An 18,637-nucleotide genomic window follows, 5' to 3' on the forward strand; every position below is an offset into this window, starting at 1 on the left:
TTTTTCTGCTGTGGAGACAAAATGAAACCGGACTATCTTCTGTGGATTATCATCCTTATCGTGTGTGGACTCTTATCTCTTTTCAAGATGTAACTGAGGAGATACTGTTGAAGGCAGCACCTGGGTTCCCTTTTTTCGGGCCTTAAAGATTTTTATTATTCAGAGAATGGAAGAAAACATTGAATATTTTTTGTCATGGCCATGGCAGAGATGGATATCAGTCGGCATTGACACACGTACAAACACACACACACACACACACACATCACACACACTAACTTTGTCTGCTGAGCTTGAAAGCCCCTATTCAAACAGACACCTACGTGTTATCTACTGGACGTCTGACAGTGTTCACTCTTAAGGATTATTCATTTTACATTTTACACATTTGAACAGTTGAAGAATTCAAAGTTGGATTTAAAAATGACTTTTATCACCTGATGGACTGACTGATCCACTGAGATGATATTCAAGGCAGGCTGAGGAGATATTGGTATGGGGGGGGGTTGATGAGGTGTGAGGTGGGGGTTGTAGGGGTAAACAGTGCCAGTCTCATGACCCCTCCTTCCACATTCCTCCTCATCCCTTTGTTTTTACCCGTCTCCTACACCAATTTTATTCAATATTATCCAATGTTTCCATATTTTGGTTCCTTTTTTTGGTGTTTTTCTTGTGATACTTTAATTACAATGGACAAATTGCAGTAACCTGCCTTGAATTGACCAATTTGATATAGGTCTATCCTTCATCACATGACAAGTTCATTGAAATTGTTTTACTATTTATTAATTTATGTGTTATTTATATACATTTTTTAACTTTTTAATGTACTCGTACTACCTCTTTAAGTGTCACCATGATATTCCTGCTGATACAGGGTTTTACAGTTTATAATATTGTTGTAATATTTGCACAGTACTATGAGAATTCATTGGGATTTCCTGTTGTTTAAAATGTCTTTCTGCCTGTGTTTCAGAGGGGTCCACCTGGACCTCAGGGCCAGGCCGGCCCAGCAGGCCCATCTGGCACCCCTGGATCAGATGGCATTGATGTGAGTATCCACACAGGTTTGCCCCAGCAGGTTTGTCACAAAGACCATCATTGTGCTGGAGAAATACCAAACCATGTGCTGCTCTGCAGTACTGGAGTCTTACCAGCAGAGGGCACTGCCAATGAAAACACAGCGGCACAAAAGAGCTCTGTTCCCAGCAGAGAGAGGGGTCTTTGAGAAGGGGACCTTTACCTCAATCCTGAGTTTGTGTCACAGTAATGTGATACATTTGAGATATTCTCAGGGTTAAATACACATGGGCTGTATAATTATGTTGGAAGTGGAGGCTGCTGGGCTAGTGGAGCAGGACACAAACGGCCTGTAAAGCCCCGCGGTTTGTTCCATGATCCAGAATCAGATGTGATTAGATATTTGATTAGTTTAGACCAGCTAATGTATTTGAACTATTAAAGCAAGTCTGTGATCTTAACCTTTACTTCATTACCTTCATAATATGAATATGCATTTATGCAGTTAGTATATTAACACCTACCACTGGAAAGAAAAAGAGCATTGTTGTTACCTGGTCCAAACTGGAAGGCGTAGCCTGCCCTCCACTTTCTACACTATGGCTTTCCCCTAGTGGGCCACAGGAAAGGTGGGATGTTAACTTGATGGAGAATCCAGTCTTAGTAGAAACACTTACTAGACTTCATCTAAAGGTTGTTTACACCAGAGGTTCTCCTAATAGGGGAAACACTTTTTCTAAGGACCCCCCTCTTACTCTTTGATGCCATTGGAACTATTTGTATTATAAGACTTTTCAACCTAAATACGCCAGACCTATTTCATAATGATAAACAGAAACCCATTTCAATTTGAATCATGTTAACACCTCTTATATAGTTTTAAACAGAGGGTAATTTTTACTCAAATTGCATTAGGACTCAACTTGACAGCATTTATACTTGTCAAGCAATTGATCTTAAAAGCGTTCCGAAAAAAAAAATGAACAGTAGCAAGAACATAGTCCTAATAAATACAGACATTTTACCTGTCTAAAGCTGACTTTCAGTAAGTGCTTCAACTTAAAATAATAATATTAACAATAATAATAATAATAATGCTGGGTGTCATAATCATATCAGAATTTCTATTGAGTAATGGACACAATATGCTTGTTTTATTGGTGCAAATGGTTCCCATCTGTAGACATGCAATTTTTAATGATACAGCAACATACTCACTGGTTGAGATTTGGAACTTGTAGCTCTGCCTCGAAGAACCTCTTTTGCAATGCCAAGATGGCAACATAACATGTCAGTCTAACAGACAAAACAATACTAAACAATGCCACAAAAACAGTCAAGACAAACTTTGATTCACTTTAGTTAAAGGTGCCTAATTTATTTTTGTGAGAAAACCTGTGACAATGCTTAATAGCAGCTGTCGCTGTCAGATGTATCAGTGATGAAGGACATTGTGGTGATGGATTGACACAGATATGAGCAAAATTAAAGAGTTTTATGAATGAGGTTTAAAAGGCCACGTTATATGCCCCATTCCCATGCTCTGTTACATGAACAAATACCATATCAAAAAGGTTAACATCTCCTCTCTGTCTCTCTGCAGGGAGAAAAAGGACCACCTGGGCCCCCTGGTTCACCAGTAAGTTTGTACTGGACTGTTTGTCACATTTTTATAAAACCACAACTTTAAAACGTTGAAACGATTTATCCAGACTTTTGTTTGCGACAATTGTGTGTTTTTTTATTGTAGGGACTAAAGGGAGAGCCGGGAGATTCAGGTCCCGATGGAGCAGCAGGAGAGAACGGCATTGATGTAAGTAAACTGTCTGTTGGTATTTGTTGTGTGTTTGAGTAGAGAGAGAGAGTGAGAGACTGCAATGACTGCAAGAAAGAGGGAAAAAATGGCTTTGAAAATGCTAATTAAATTAAAAACTGTTTTCCTAAAGAAACATTCTGAGAGGCTTAATGTGAAATCAGCTTAAAAAGAGGAAAAAGAAAAAAACTTTGAGCAAACAAATGCGAAAAAAAACAATCCCACAGGAATAGCGAGATCCAGCAACAGTGTAAATGAAACAGGATTTAACAGAAGTTGTTATGAAAAAACAGACAAATATCTTTTTTTTTTTTTAAATTGAATGTCTCTAAGGATGTTTGGAGCCACAAGTTATTACTATAGTAAAAGTCGAATCTGCAAGAAAAATAGTGAAGCCCTTTTTTAGGATACTTCATCAACATCAAATTAAAGGGATGCTGTGCAATGGGTCAGTGTAGGTCACCATGAATAATATGACAATGAAAAGCAGAACAATGTTAAAAGATAATAACACCAAACTTTTAAAGGTACCCTGTAGTACTTTGATGAGAGGGTCCCTGTGTTGTTTTTATCACTAGTTGCACCTGTACCTGCATGACGACGCACATATACAGCATGAGTTTGGATTGATGTAATGACTAGAGAGGTGTTTTTTTTTTCTTCCTCAAATTTAGTTCGCTTTGACAGATTTGACAGAATATCCCCAACTCAAGGTCCACTTATAGTACTATTTTCCTGAGCTTTCGATAGTGTCACACAGTCCTCATCACCAATGAAGTTTCCTCAGTTGTCATTAAGAGGAACTGTTTACATGTGAGCTTACTGACTGTTATGATTTCAACCACGGCACATTTAGGACTTGAAAGTGGTAGTTTGTCAAAACAATTAAAACTCCAAAGTCCACTTACTCCATTTTTCGGTAGATTTGGCTTTGCAAATGCTTTATGAGGTAGAAAATGTTTCATAAAGGCACTGTCACACTCCCATTCTATGCGAGGGAAGGGGTGAAAAAACATTCGCATTTGGGTGGAGTACAGCTTTGGAGAACATTCAGTTCGAAACCTCGCCTGAATTTGCGCATGTGTGACCATGCCCTAAATGATAAGAATGCAACAATGGGTTTTGATGTGAAATGTTGAATGTAAACAAAATTATTTACAATAAAAACTCCATAGAGTACCTTTAAGTCTTTATAAAGTCAGTAAGGTGGGCATAACAAATTTAGTTTATTAAAAAGGTCATCAAAAATGTATCATTGGCAAAGCATTTTATGTCTCACTGCTTATTTTTTCCAATTAAAAAGATCTATAATTAAACTAAGGTAATTTAGCTACATAAAGCTACTGTACATTTGCTGAGTTATTTTCAAATTAAAGCATTCAGAAGTTCCCTCTATGTGCTAGCTCCTAATTTTCTCTGATGTATTGGTTTATTGTCAACACAGGGATTTAGTAATTAAAGCTTATGTCGCCATTTCAGTCATTGAAATGTGCTCTGCGGGACTGAATGAAAAGCTTTGTGGACAAATTATGAGGAATTTCCTACCTGATGAGGTTAATATAATGTATGTCAAACCCATTATCCCTTACTGATTTCTATTAAATCTCTAGCAAAGGAGGAGTTGGAGGAGTTTAAAATGATCTTATAGCTTTGGGGCTCCTCATTGATTTACCTCATATTGCTTTAATTGTGGTGCAGCTTCAGTCTCGGTTGGAGGTGAATTGAGTGTCAATGCCTCTCGGTCACATGCTAACAGAATCACACACACACACATACACACACATACTAACATGCATTCCTCAGAGATTTATCCAGTAATCCGCCCTGGAATCTCGATCTCGGGTTTGTTTCCTAATTACTTGCAAGAACGGTGTCGGCTTCGATCAAATGTGTGATTAGCCCCATTGTAAGGTGAATCCAGGTCCCATGTAGCCTGAGAAAAACACAGTGTGCTAACTGATCATTTCCTATTCAACTTCTTCAATGTTTTTCCTTCCTCACTATTTTGACCTCTATATATACGTATATGTGTAGCATATCGGCCTGTCAACATGTCTTTCTGTCCGTCTCCAGGGTTTGATTGGAGCAAAGGGTGATCGAGGTCCTATTGGGAGCGCTGGGCCGAAGGCAAGTGTTTAAACCTCCACCTGAAAACAAAACAACAAATGCAGTTTCTGTGGAAAAACCTAAACTTTCATATTTCTGGCTCATGTTCCCATCATCTTGTCATAGTGATGATGAGCATGACAATTAAGCCCTGCTTACAAAAGAATAATTATTTGAGTATTTTGTCCTCAATCCATTTGTGTAAGATCCTGGCATTTCACTACTAAAGTTATATTGTTGTTGTCTGTAGGGTCAATCTGGACCAACTGGAGAACCTGGACCTCCTGTAAGTAAACTATTTATTGTCTATCACCTTTTTGCTACCATAAAGTATGATTAGTGAATATCGAATGTGTTTTTAATAAATATCTTATACTGTATGTGGTGGAAAATTACTCTGATTCTTTGCTTAAAGGACCAGTTTGTTAGCGGGGCTCTATTAGCAGAAATTAAATATAATATTAATAAGTATGTTTTCCTAAGTGTATAATCATCTGAAAATAAGAATCATTGTGTTTTTCGTTAACTTAGAATGAGCCCGTTTATACTGTATATACGTTACTCGCTCCAGTCGACGCCGTGTTCTCTCTCTCTTGCTTCACCACTCACTTCCCTTGTACACACACTCTCTAAGCACCGACTCTGCTCCAACTGACCTATGCTACTCTTACAACAACTGGCTCTAGAGAGGTTCTTACGTGTTTTTTTGCGTCAGCCACCGTAGCTTCTTCTACTAGCTTGGCACCCGCAATCTGCAACCTCACTGCTAGATACTGCCAGATCCTACATACTGCTCCTTTAAGTAAAAGTACCATTAGAACAATGTCAGCACATCGTATTAAAAAGTGTCAAAGGTACTGAAAAAAGTGCTGTTTGAGTGACATGTTATTAATGTAATGTAATAATGTTACATTTATTAGATGTTACTGATCTATCAATGCATAAGTAGCATTTTACTGTTGTAGCTGGTCGAGGTGACGCTAGTTTTAACTACTCTATATACAGTTAGTTTAGTTCAGTGGTTCCCAACCTGGGCGTCGGGTCGGCTCACAAGATGATCTACTGGGTGTCAGAAGAAGAAAACAATGTTCTGCTTTGCAAAATTATATTTGGACATTTTTCTAATATTTGCTTTTCTGTGAAATAGTTGATAATTTAGCATTTCTGGGCACTGAACATTTAACATTTATTTAAACAAAACCATTTGAGAAGTTAAGAGTAGTAGTAGTCTCTGTTTGATGCAACTGCCAACAACTCTAAGGGCGCTTTCACAACATTTAGTCTGTTTTAATCAAACTCTGGTGCAGTTCAACCCCTGGTGCGGACCAAAACACAGGCTGTTTGTGTGGGCATTTGTTGACATGATGGACACAGGTAAATGACAGGTTAAGATAAGTGGGAGAGGACTGACTGATGTTTGCTTGATGCTTGCTGTCAAACAACTTTGACAGCAATATTTCAAAGTCTGCTATTCCTATATAGAAGTAGCAGCTCTCGAGACGAAAAAGATAAATTCTCTCCTTATTCATTAGCTCTAATTTGCACACTGTAAAAGAGAACCAAACTAAACTAAAAATGAACCAAAAGTATCAATATCCCTCTGATTCTGACTCGCCCAAACGGACTGCGGCTTGTGAAAGCGCCCTAAAACGTGACAAAGAGCTCCAACTAGACACTGCTTTTATTTAAGTGGTAACAAGCCAAAAAGGTTGGGGAACCACAGGTTTAATTTGTAATGCATTGTATATTTTATAAACTCATTTGTTTTGTTTTTTTTGTATAAAATCTGAAAAGTAAATTGTAATTGCGAGATACATCTAGTGGGGTAAAAAGTTCAATATTTCAATCTGAAATGTAGTCAAGTGGCAAAAAATGGAAATTTTCACTGCAATACAATTACCTCAAAATTGTACTTGAGTAAATAATTATATACATGTAAGGTACATTGTGACTAATTAGATAACATCTCATAAGGCTGTCATAAGTACTTATGAAAATGAGTTATGACGGGCTGAATTAGACATTGTTTAATGCCTAGTCGGTTTCCTAACAAACATATTGTAACCCAGCTGGTTTCATAAGGCAACCTCCCGAGTCCCTTTTTCTTCATGCCTGAATGCCTGACCAGCTGTGCCCCCTTTTTGTATTTAGTTTACCCAGATGTGGCATATGCCGTCTACAGCCGATATGAGCCTCATTTTTACACCGTCCTTAATAAAGAAGAAAGGTGCCATCAACGATCCGCATTTTATGGACCATATAATCATTAAATACAAAGCCAATATACCAGCAACACCATCTGTAACACAGTCTAATACCACTAGGTGGTGCTCCGTGTCCATCTATCAAGCATCATCCTATATATTCAGACATTAAGTTCAGAGTCATCCAATGTCATGCTTGAATGCAACACTATTAGTTAAATCCCTTGTTTAGCATTAACAGGCGTCCTGTCTGAGGGCTGTTCTCGTACACCCAGCTGCCTCCGACAGGAGTGAGGAGCCCTGTGGGCTGTTCTTCCTCCGAGAAGGCTTACTTACTTAATTACTTTGTTTATAATTAATTCCAAGCAGAAGACACAGCAAACACAAACTGATTGTGTTCTGTTGTCTTTGTTCTTCTGGAGCACTGTTGACGCTGCACTCTGACACTGTACACAAGCATCACTGAATTACTGCCGCCGTTATTAATTGGCTTTTTGCAAATGTTAATTGATACTTTGACGGATTGGTTCCACTTGTCATACAGTAGTTTAACCCCCTCACCCGTTTGTGTCCACGCAGGGACCCGGCCTTCCAGGACTGGCTGTAAGTAGCTCACATGGTGTAACACTTGATGCCTTTATCACTTAATGGCTTTGAGGTGTTGGGAATCATTGTGTTACTGCTGGTAGGCATTGTTTTTTTTTTGCTCTGTGTCTCTCTCTGTCTAGGGCGCTGCAGGGCCAGTTGGTCTTCCAGGTGAAATTGGAACATCTGGACCAAAGGTAGGACACCAGATTCACTTTATTATACTGCCTTCATGACTTATAAACATCTCATAAAAAAGGCTTATACATTCTTATTCACAGCTTATTTGTTCCGTTTTTAGGGTATTGTGGGATCAGCTGGACCTTCAGGACTTCCTGGACCTCCTGGCAAACCAGTAAGTGTCCAGGAAATATCTTATCCATCTCCCATCTCTCTGATGTTGGTGGTAAAATGCCTTTTGGAAAAACCTGACATCAATAGGTTGGAGTGCTATTGAGTATCAGTTTGTTGAAGTGGAGGGGATGAAATAACAGGATCATCCTCTGTTCATAGAGCGCATTACAATAACAACATGCAACACAATCCAAGAAAAACTTAAACTACCCCATGTATGGCATTATACTGTACCCTGTTATTTTGTCCACCCTCTATAAATCTAAGCTCACAATCTTTTTAGGGTGCATGGATTATACTGTAGATACATCACACCCAATAATATCCTCCTAGCTCACTAATCATGTTTTGAAACTCAACACAGTTGGATGGGTTATAAAAAGAACTGGGTAATTAGCATCAGCAACAATAGCAATAACAACACTGATATCGATATTTAAGAGTTTATGAAATCTGAAAACCATAAATTGGCGGCTTTTTTTAAAAACATAAATACATAACATACACAATTTTGATAAAGATCCCTTAATTTTTTTAATAAAAATAAACTTGTAATTCCCCGCTGGTGGACAAACTATGCTACTGTTTATAAAATGTATATTTATATATATTTTTTTATATTATGTTATGTTTATATTATGTATTATGTATTATTTTATATTATATTTATTATTTTTAAATGTTTTATTTTATTAGTTTATTTATAATTTATGTATTTATAGATTTAAATTACAGCACAGGATATGCAAAAGATTACCTTTAAAGTGACTTTAAATGTCATTTTTGGCATATCTGTGCTGTAATGTAACACATTATGCCAAAGATTACGTTAAAAGTGATACTTTAAACATAATCTTCGGCATATCTTTGCTGTAATTTCATGTCGTATCGGCCGGCATGTAACATATCTTTTTGGCTGATGGATAAAACTGATGAATAAAACTGTGCCACTTGGATAAACTCAAACTTCATCCACAGAAATGATGTCACATTAAATCATTTCATATCTGAAGAGTTTTTTTCAGTGAGCTTGGTGACATCAGCTGTAAAATAGATAAAAGAGCTACCAGAAGAAGTGCTCAATCAAGCATGTAGTTACATCAATCTAATAGCCGTTAACTTACATTATTGAATGGGATCACAGTGTAAAAGTAAAGCAAAGACGAACTCAAAATTGCATCTACTAATCCTACGTTGAAGTGTGCTCTGTTCTGCAAAAACCAGCAACAATTAACATGCTTTTTAGAGTGCACTGTGTGATACCGAAGCAGCTAACACAGCTGCCTGCTGCTCGTACAGGTTCCAACAGACAGCGAGTGCTGAAACGCCATAAACAGTTTTGAGCAGTACACTTTCAAATCTATTTTCCAGCGGTGTATGCCGTCTCCTGTGTGCATCTCTCTGAGTGGTTCCAAGGAAGGGGTGTGTCTTCATTGAGAGTGATGTTCCCGTCCCAGGGAGTGTATTTGTTTAGCTTTAGTGCTGTCCTAGGGTAAATAAACCCCCATTAGATCAGTGGGCTGTCTCATCTGACTGTAGCAGGAATACATCAGCCCCTGTACAGATACTTTGCTTCCTAACTCAATCTATAAACAGAGAGAAGGAAAAGATGGAGGGAGGAATAGATAGATAGAGAGAAAGATAGTGTGCTGGCTCAGCTCATGGGAGCCGAAGCAACTGTGACCAGGTGACTTCCTTCATCCATCTCTACCTCTCTATCCATCCATCTAGGGTCCTCCGGGGAAGTTTATTGGTGGAGAAGAGGGAAGTGCAGACTTCCAGGTAAGATTTAATGACATACACTTTCTTACAGATCTGTTTTGACATCACTTTTTCATAATCCATATGTTTTCTTTTCCTCGAGAACAGTGTCCTCTTAACTGTCCAGCAGGACCTAAAGGCCCCCAGGGACTGCAGGGAGTCAAGGTGAGTGTTTCAAGTCATCCTGAAGGATTAAGCTCATTCAGCATCAATGATTATGTCGCGTTGCAAAATTGTCGTGACACCCCTACTGACTGATTGTTGCCCTCCAGGGACACAAAGGACGTGCCGGAGTTCTCGGAGAGCCTGGCTTCATAGGAAAATCGGTGAGCTGCACGATCTCTGCTGGAACACACACACATGAACTTAAACACCCGTACGTGCACATGCCGCACACTCGCCCACCATTCAGGACCAGCAGGGGCGAGGATTAGCTTTAATGAAGCCCCCCAGAGGCACATGACTGGCACTAATCTGGCTGCGATTAGTCAGGCCTGGCCCGGGCCCCGCAGTCAGCATGCAGCGATGCCAGATGAAAGGGGTGGTGAGGAGCCAGGTACATGAAGGGGAGGATGAGCGAGTCGGGGTTCGCGCAGCCCCTCTCACCTCGCTGTATTAAGCACAGCTAATGAGCGCACAGTGGGCTCCACTAGCCAGGCCCCAGGAATTAGACTGATCTTCCCACACAAGGAGCGCTCAACAACACCGAACTCACCACGTTTCCGCTCCTTCCAAGTCAGAACCAGTATCTTAGAAGATCTGCCTTGACTCAAGGTTGCACAGTGGTGCTTCTCTCTCGTTTCTTCTTCTTAAAGACGGCCAGTACGAGCTGTTAAAGCTAAAACACAGATACCGTCTATGACGGATGTGCTTTTTTTTCCTATTTGCTATATTGCTTATGACTGTGATGAAATACAAGTAGATTAGTGAGCAAGATCAGTATCACGTTTATTTTGAGACTGCTGAAATAGACCAATAAGATTAGCTCAGAATTAGGGCATTAACGCAAATTCATTTTAACGCCACTACATTCTTGAACGCATTAACGCAACTTGCGATTTATGGGTAGTAGCGGGCTCAGTTTTGAAGCTAGAGTGAAGATACTGGTATCGTATGAAACAAGAAAAACCTAAGGAATCAATCGGTACCAACGATGTCATACTAGCTCCAAAGTTGTGCTAAATTTTGGGCAAGTCAGTACACTGACAGCTGTTGCGCTTGAGTTTGCCATGTTATGATTTGAACATATTTGTTCATGCTAAATGCAGTACCTGTGAGGGTTTCTGGACAATATTTGTCAGTTTTGTGTTAATTGATTTCCAATAATAAATATATACTTTACATTAATTTGCATAAAGCAGCATATTTGCCCACGCCCGTGTTTAGAGTATTAAATACTTGAGAAATCTCCATTTAAGGTACATTTTAAACAGATAAAAAATGTGTGATTAATTGCGATTACTTCTGGACAATCATGCGATTAATCGTGATTAAATATTTTAATTGATTGACAGCCCTACTCATAATATCAGAGTTGTATTTGTTCTTAAAGGTGGAGTCAGTGATTCTAATCCAATACACTTTTTGTCAAATTCAGCGAATATCTCCTCACGGTTCCGCTATCTGTGTGTGCAATGAAAAAAAACATCCGTTGCGCATACCGGAACGAGCCACACAACACTATTAAATTTGTACACAAACATGAATTTAAAAACCACAAGTTGTTGCTGTAACTATTTCTTGGCAAACGGTGCACTGTCTTCCTGAAGTTTTAGCTGGTTGTTTGACTACCTCACAACAAGTCTCCAGGAAGTCACTGGCATGGCCAAGAAATAGTTACAGTACATATTATCCATGAAAACAACAACTTGTCATTTTTAATGGGACTGTTTGTAACTTCTTACAAGAATAAATCATTGCGGGTCGGTGTCCCATGCACGCTCGCGTGTGGCTACGCTGTTCAGACGAGACTCCAACACAAACTACACGGAAGCACTAAAACCGCATAGTTCTATCCAGTGAAGCCCGACTTGCAAAACAGTGTTGGCCGCGGTCGGAGGACGCGGGGGAGACCGTAGCTTTGGTCTAGAGGGCCGGAGTCTCTGCTGTCCTCTGCTCCTCTGCTTCTCTGCCTGCCTTCACTCACACGCCGCGCTCATTCTCCCTCTTTCGCTCCACTCTCACGTTCATGCGCGCACACTACACACTACAGAAGAGTTAGTTTAGCTCTGAGAATATCTAGTGAATGTACAGTGGACGTTTTTGAAGGAATAAATGCAGACAACAGAGGTTTCCCGTGTCTTGTGAAGTGACGGGGCTCCGCAGCGAGAAACGTTATCGTCTCCGACCAAAACTCCGGTGTCTCCCCTGTTTCCTCTGACCGCGGTTGGGAGGCTGAAGCAGGAAAAGCCAACACTAGGATCAGCATTGATTCATGGAGAGACCTTCGTCTAGTCAGCTAACATTACTGCCAAGCAGGTGAAATATAGAGTGATATTGTGGTTTTAGCTGACGTGTGTCGCCTCACTGTTTTGAGCGATGCTCGTTCATGTCTATGTAGAGCGAGCACAAGCGCAAGCAACAGGACGCTGACTTTCGTTTACTTAACGGCCACAGGTGTCACACTGATTCTTACAAACAGTCCCGTTAAGTGTAAATTAGTGAGCTTTAAAGGAGTCGGTTGGCTTATTTCTTATGTTGTTGTTAAACCCCCAGCTTCAGTTATTTATGCTAATCTAAGCTAATCACCACCTGTCTCCATCTCCATACTAATGAACCAGACATCAGAGATCTCATCTAACTCTCAGCAAAAAAAAAAGTGTATTTCCCAAAATGTCAAACTATTCCTATAATAACACAGATAAACCATCAAAAGCTGTTTTTTAACTGGTTTAACTACCACAACCACCTGATGCTGGTTATTTGACTAGCTCATGGTAGGTGTTTGACAGGCTGGCTGACTAGCTGGAGATAGATTTTTAACAAGCAACATTTTTTCCAACTGGATTTTTCTGTCCGGCTCAGAGTTTCTTGGGTCAAACTCTGTGGACATGGAGCCAAAAATCCAAGAGAGCAGCACAGAAAGATAATAACTAATCAGCCCTGTCCTTTTTTTCCTTTCCTCCACCAGGGTCCCATGGGAGAGGTGGGCTTCTCTGGTGAACAGGGCATCCCAGGACCTCCGGTAGGCTGACAATTCAACTTTTCTTAGCCTCTTTGAGAAGTTATAAACCCAGTCTAATGTTGTTTTTTTCACATGGTATTATCTAGATTTGACAGAACATAACGATGTAGCATTTGCTCTACGTCTCACCGTGTTTTTCCCTTTGCTTCCTTCTAAGGGTCCGATGGGTCTGAGAGGTTATCCAGGGATGATGGGTCCTAAAGGGGAAGCAGTGAGTACCACCTAACTAACTTTCGTGTCCTCTTTCTCTTTGGGTACGAGGCTTGTTCCCATTCTTAGACGAGCAGCGAAGGAGGCACAGCCAGAACCTGCCCCCACTATACAAACATCATCCATTACCAGCAATGGGGACATATGGAAATGATGCTAACACAAATCTCTCCCCTCCTCTAATGAGTTGGGGTTGTCTGGGTCCACGGTGCCTCCATCTGTAGTTAATGATCCGCTGTAGCCATCCGTCTTACTGTTAACATTAGCCGCGTTAGCCAAGTTAGCGCGCCCCGGCTTAGTGCCAAAGCAAGAGTGGCTGGCTTCTCTGTGTAGCTCCCATTAGTGGAGTGAGTTAAGCGCTAATTACCCCTTTATCACAATGAATAGTACGGCTGCCGTGACTTAGCTTCCTCCCTGATCTCAAGTGATTGATGCCACTTTTTTTGTTTTCCCGTAGGGGCCTCGTGGTTACAAGGGCATCAACGGACCTGTAGGAATACCTGGGCCTCCTGTAAGAACACACACACACACACACACACACACACACACAGATGTGACTACTCATATTGTACCAACAATACACCGTAGCTACTCTAAGTCTCTCTCTGTTGTTTTTGCAGGGTGAGGAGGGACCCAAGGGACCACCCGGAGAAGCAGGAGACAAGGGAGACAAAGTATGTGACTCTTCTGTGTTTTCTCTTGAAGTTTATTGACAAAGCAAGACAAAAAAAACACATTTCTCAGAACTTGAATGGGAGCAGTGATCCTGATGTGCATTTCAAAATACACTGACGCTGGTTTCGGTTATCTTCTGCAGGGCAGCCGAGGTATCCAGGGCCCACATGGCGCGGTTGGCAAAAAGGGAGAGAATGTGAGTGAACGCACTTTTTCTTTGTGCACTAACACAGTTGCGGCAGTGTTTCGGAGAGTGTGCCAAATGAACTGACTCATCTACCTTGCTTTTTTTTTAAGGGTCTGCCGGGTATTGATGGAAAAGATGGCACACCTGGTGTTCCTGGAATCAAGGTAAGGAGTTGCCAGCTGTCATAGAATGATGAGAAACTTCAATCACAGTAAAAAGATGGCCATTCATTCTTTCTTCTGTTCTTTTTTTTTTTCCTGTTCTGCAGGGCGGCCCTGGCCAGTCCGGGATGCCTGGTCCTCCTGGTCCTCAGGGAGCAGCGGTGAGTGATCCTTCAGTGTTGCACATGCAAATAAGCCCCGTCTGTAGAGGCTAATTGTCACTCAGACCACGTAGGGGGGGTCAATCTGTTCTCCACCTCCGTGCAACAAAGCCAGAACACAGACAAGCGGGAAGCAGCCTGTAAATTTTGGTATTTTTTGTTTTCTGGGCACTCATCCAGGTAACAGTCACCCTCTGACCCACGCTGTTTTAGAATTTAAACCACCTTGAAATAGCATTCTCCCTCCCACCGCAAGTGATTTATCACAATCAGACCAGTGGGTATACTCGGTGTGTGTGAAGTTGCGTTTGTGTGTGGGGTTGCGTTTGTGTACGTCGTTCTGACTGAGGGGTAATGGAGCATGAGATGCACACTTTGCTGTGTGGTCATTGCAGTGACACTAACGCTGCTGCAAACACACCGTAGCTTACCCTGCTCTATGCCTACTGTGATATACCATCACACACACACAGAGTCACTGCTGCAAGGTGTACGCCGCTAGCTGACACTGCAGCTCGGCCTATTTTCAGAGTTATTATTATATCAGGCATCAGCACTATTACCACCCAAGTACTAATATCCCCATTCATCACCAGTTGCAGTTTCAGGTTCACTCTCTGTATTTCAAACATATGAAATAGGGCTGTGAAAGTTAACGCGATGATAACATGTTAACGCCATTCATTTCTTTAACACATTAACGCAAGATACTGGCATCTTACGCAACTAGAAAACCTAAGGAATCCATTGGTACCAACCGTGTCATAATAGTCACGAAGGAGGCTAAATAACGCTCCAAAGTTACGCTAACTTTTGGCAAGGAAAAACTGACATTTCATTTTGACCTCTGACCTTATGTGAGTGAAAATGTGTTCTATGGGTACCCACGAGTCTCCTCTTTACAGACATGCCCACTTCATGATAATCACATGCAGTTTGGGTCAAGTCATAGTCAAGTCAGCACACTGACACACTGACAGCTGTTGTTGCCTGTTGGGCTGCAGTTTGCCATGTTATGATTTGAGCGTATTGTTTATGCTAAATGCAGTACCTGTGAGGGTTTCTGGACAATATTTGTCATTTGTTTGTGTTGTTAATTGATTTCCAATATATACATACAATTGCATAAAGCAGCATATTGGCTCCCTCTCATGTTGATGAGAGTATTAAATACTTGACAAATCTCCTTTTAAGGTACATTTTGAATATAAAAAATGTGTGATTTAATTGCGGTTAAATATTTGAATCGATTGACAGCACTAATATGAAATAAATTGTACACCACACTCAGAAAACAAGGTTTACCTTTTTGAAGAGTTTTCTTCAGTCTTGTTAATTCTGTCTGCAGGGATTGCCTGGCAGCCCAGGGTCAAAAGGTGGAGCTGGAGTTAAGGTAAGCCTTTTTATATTATATGTTATATTGACCTTTACTACCTTTTTTTTCCATTTTTTAATATGTACCTTTCTCTCATCATTATGCTTCCATTGTTAGGGCGAGCCTGGACCTCGGGGTCATGCTGGCATGTCTGGTGCCTCCGGACCTCTGGTAAAACATATGAACAAAATATATTATTCTTCAGGTATTCCAATTGTGTTCTTATATTGTGCAGTGGGGTGAATAATTGCACTTCCTCCTAGGGCGAGCCTGGTCTTCCTGGTGAGGCTGGTATGGAAGGAGTTCCTGGACCCAAGGTACAAATCCAGCATTATCACATGAACGCACTAAAATCTAGAGATGTCCCGATACCTCAACGCGTGGTATCGGCCTATACCGAGAACCGATCCGATACCAAGTGTGATAAAAACATATATATTATTATTATTTAACAGCTGTTTACTATTGATCATGTACTGTACTGATCATCATCGTGTAAAAACATAAACAAATACATACAGATAATTAATGCAATAGAACTTTATTTTATTATTTAGTTACAAAGAACATAAATAAGTGAGGCTAGGAATAAATAACAATGTTGTATTCTCTTAGCTGTCTCCTCAGTGGACAGCCTGTGTGCTAATTTGTACTGCAGGGTGCAATATTCACAAAACCCACCCCTTGAAACAGAAGCTTTACATATTGTATATATCAGCGTTTCACTTGTTCTATTTTCCACTGTGAAATATAGTCAAATGGCTGACATGTTCCTTGCTCTTACTACCGCTACACTCTTCACTAGCACCACAGTGTTTTTGTTTGCTATTGTCACGTGACGAAACTACCTACAATCAGTTCTCCTTCGCTGGTCTAAAACAGTAGTTGCCAGAGGCAGCCATGATACATCCAGGGCGACAGCACAGTGATGGCTACTGTTTTGGAGCAACAAAAGAACAATAGATTTCCAGTTAAACAAGTTGATTTGTTTTCTGGGTTAATAAATTATGGTATCAAATCGGTGCGTAGACTGGTGTACTCGCTGATACCGAATCTTGGACAGTACTGGATGCATTTCCGATTCCGGTATTGGAACAGCTCATCTAAAAAACTGCAACTGTGAAGGCTACTACTCACGTTAACTGTCTTCTACAGGGTGACAGAGGCCAGCGGGGAGCAGTTGGGCCTCTGGGAGTGGTCGGCAAACCTGTAAGTTGCTTCTTTGCTTTTGTTTTTAGCTCATCTTACAGCTATGCTTCCCTATATAAATTTGAATGTGTCTTAACAGGGAGGCAAAGGAGAGAGAGGACCAATTGGTGTCCCAGGTGCCCAGGGTCTTAGTGGAACCAAGGGAGACAAGGTGTGTACATGAACATACAGTATATTGCTTTGTAAAAACATGTGCATCATTGCCTACGTTCAAACACTCACACATAATGATTTAGTTACCCAGACTTGTCCATTGGGGGCAGTGTTTACCCATGAATAAAAGTCAAACCAATCCACAGTAAATCACTAAATGAGGCAGGCAATATAAATAAGCAATATAAATGATAATCTGAGCATCCTCATCTTCTATGTTTTAGAGAAGCGACTACATCTTTCTTACTTTGTGATCTGCGGTGTCACTGGCTTGAATCAACATTTAGTTCTTGTGATTTTTGAAGGATATTATAATGTAGATGTAACCATATTTATATGTACCAAAACCATCTTTCTTTCCAGGGCTTCCAAGGAAAAGTCGGGTCAAAGGGAGACGATGTGAGTAGCAGTTTTTAAAACCGGATTGTCAGACACTTTATTGTTGTATTTCAGCTCCAATGCTGACAAATGTGTTCTACAGTCATCCTTCTCTCTCAACCCTTTTTTTTTAATCTTTTTCCTCTCTGTCGCTTTTAGGGTGACCCCGGTGTTGAGGGATTGGCTGGCGAGAAAGGTGAAAAGGTAAAAATCATTACTGCGGTACCTAAAGCTGTTTCAAAACTTTTTTTTGTTATAAAGAACCACAAAAGTCTCTGAATCTACAAAATCCCAGAACTTGCAGGCTTTAGATATTTGGCTCCGAAAGGCATCAAAGCAAAAGTGATATATAGCAGAAAATGTCATAGCCGTACAGAAGTTAAGACGAAGAGGAAGTCTGTTTTTGTATTTGCATGCAAATCCCCATAATAGTCCAGATGGCAAATGAGCTATTTACATGACAGTGAAGCGATGATGCACGTTGGCTCTTTGAAGCAGCATTTTTTAGACATTCATTTACAATATTCATTCTTGAATTATTGCTCAATGAGTGTCTCTGGGGCGGGTATGATAGATGGAAGTGATGAATGTGAAAATGACAAAGTCTCTGTGTTTGCTGTGACAGGGTTTGTCTGGTGAACCCGGCCCCAAAGGACAGGTGAGGAAATCTGATTCTTTCCTTCATTTGTTCCCCTTTTTTAGAATTTTCTTTTTACTTTTAACCATGAATTTTCATCTGCATCTTTCTTTACTCTCCCGTGATTCTCCTCTCTTTGCAGCAAGGAATTCGGGGTGATTCGGGACACAATGGACCCACTGGAGACCCTGGTAAACCCGGAGACCAGGGACCATCAGGACTGCCAGGTCCTAGGGGACTCAATGGAGAGCGAGGAGTACCCGGCATGCCAGGCATTCAGGGATCAGAAGTGAGTCCAGTTTATGATGCATGGAAGATATACTTGGACGCTTGCCGTCTCTTTTGTAATGCCCAGAATCCTCCTCTTCTCTCCAGGGACGCGATGCATCTGACCAGCATATTATTGAAGTGGTGTTGAAGATGTTGCAGGGTGAGCGTCTAGACCTGAATATTCACCTTTGATG

General features: G+C 40.7%; 1 protein-coding gene across 1 annotated transcript in view; it reads left to right on the forward strand.

Annotated features, from left to right (window-relative positions):
* Positions 1-18,637, forward strand: part of col9a2 (procollagen, type IX, alpha 2) — a 153,213-nt gene that overhangs the window by 128,779 nt on the left and 5,797 nt on the right. Inside the window, exons 4-31 of the mRNA XM_074613367.1 lie at positions 977-1,051; positions 2,624-2,659; positions 2,771-2,833; positions 4,907-4,960; positions 5,190-5,225; positions 7,723-7,746; positions 7,872-7,925; positions 8,030-8,083; positions 9,814-9,864; positions 9,952-10,008; positions 10,116-10,169; positions 12,974-13,027; positions 13,185-13,238; positions 13,695-13,748; positions 13,858-13,911; positions 14,055-14,108; positions 14,210-14,263; positions 14,368-14,421; positions 15,770-15,814; positions 15,914-15,967; positions 16,060-16,113; positions 16,952-17,005; positions 17,085-17,156; positions 17,522-17,557; positions 17,696-17,740; positions 18,162-18,194; positions 18,316-18,462; positions 18,549-18,603. Of these exons, the coding sequence (XP_074469468.1) occupies positions 977-1,051; positions 2,624-2,659; positions 2,771-2,833; positions 4,907-4,960; positions 5,190-5,225; positions 7,723-7,746; positions 7,872-7,925; positions 8,030-8,083; positions 9,814-9,864; positions 9,952-10,008; positions 10,116-10,169; positions 12,974-13,027; positions 13,185-13,238; positions 13,695-13,748; positions 13,858-13,911; positions 14,055-14,108; positions 14,210-14,263; positions 14,368-14,421; positions 15,770-15,814; positions 15,914-15,967; positions 16,060-16,113; positions 16,952-17,005; positions 17,085-17,156; positions 17,522-17,557; positions 17,696-17,740; positions 18,162-18,194; positions 18,316-18,462; positions 18,549-18,603 (1,531 nt within the window). The remainder of the gene's footprint in view (positions 1-976; positions 1,052-2,623; positions 2,660-2,770; positions 2,834-4,906; positions 4,961-5,189; positions 5,226-7,722; positions 7,747-7,871; positions 7,926-8,029; positions 8,084-9,813; positions 9,865-9,951; positions 10,009-10,115; positions 10,170-12,973; positions 13,028-13,184; positions 13,239-13,694; positions 13,749-13,857; positions 13,912-14,054; positions 14,109-14,209; positions 14,264-14,367; positions 14,422-15,769; positions 15,815-15,913; positions 15,968-16,059; positions 16,114-16,951; positions 17,006-17,084; positions 17,157-17,521; positions 17,558-17,695; positions 17,741-18,161; positions 18,195-18,315; positions 18,463-18,548; positions 18,604-18,637) is intronic.

The sequence above is a fragment of the Sebastes fasciatus genome, chromosome 17, assembly GCF_043250625.1.
Source record: "Sebastes fasciatus isolate fSebFas1 chromosome 17, fSebFas1.pri, whole genome shotgun sequence".
NCBI classification, from domain to species: Eukaryota; Metazoa; Chordata; class Actinopteri; order Perciformes; family Sebastidae; genus Sebastes; species Sebastes fasciatus.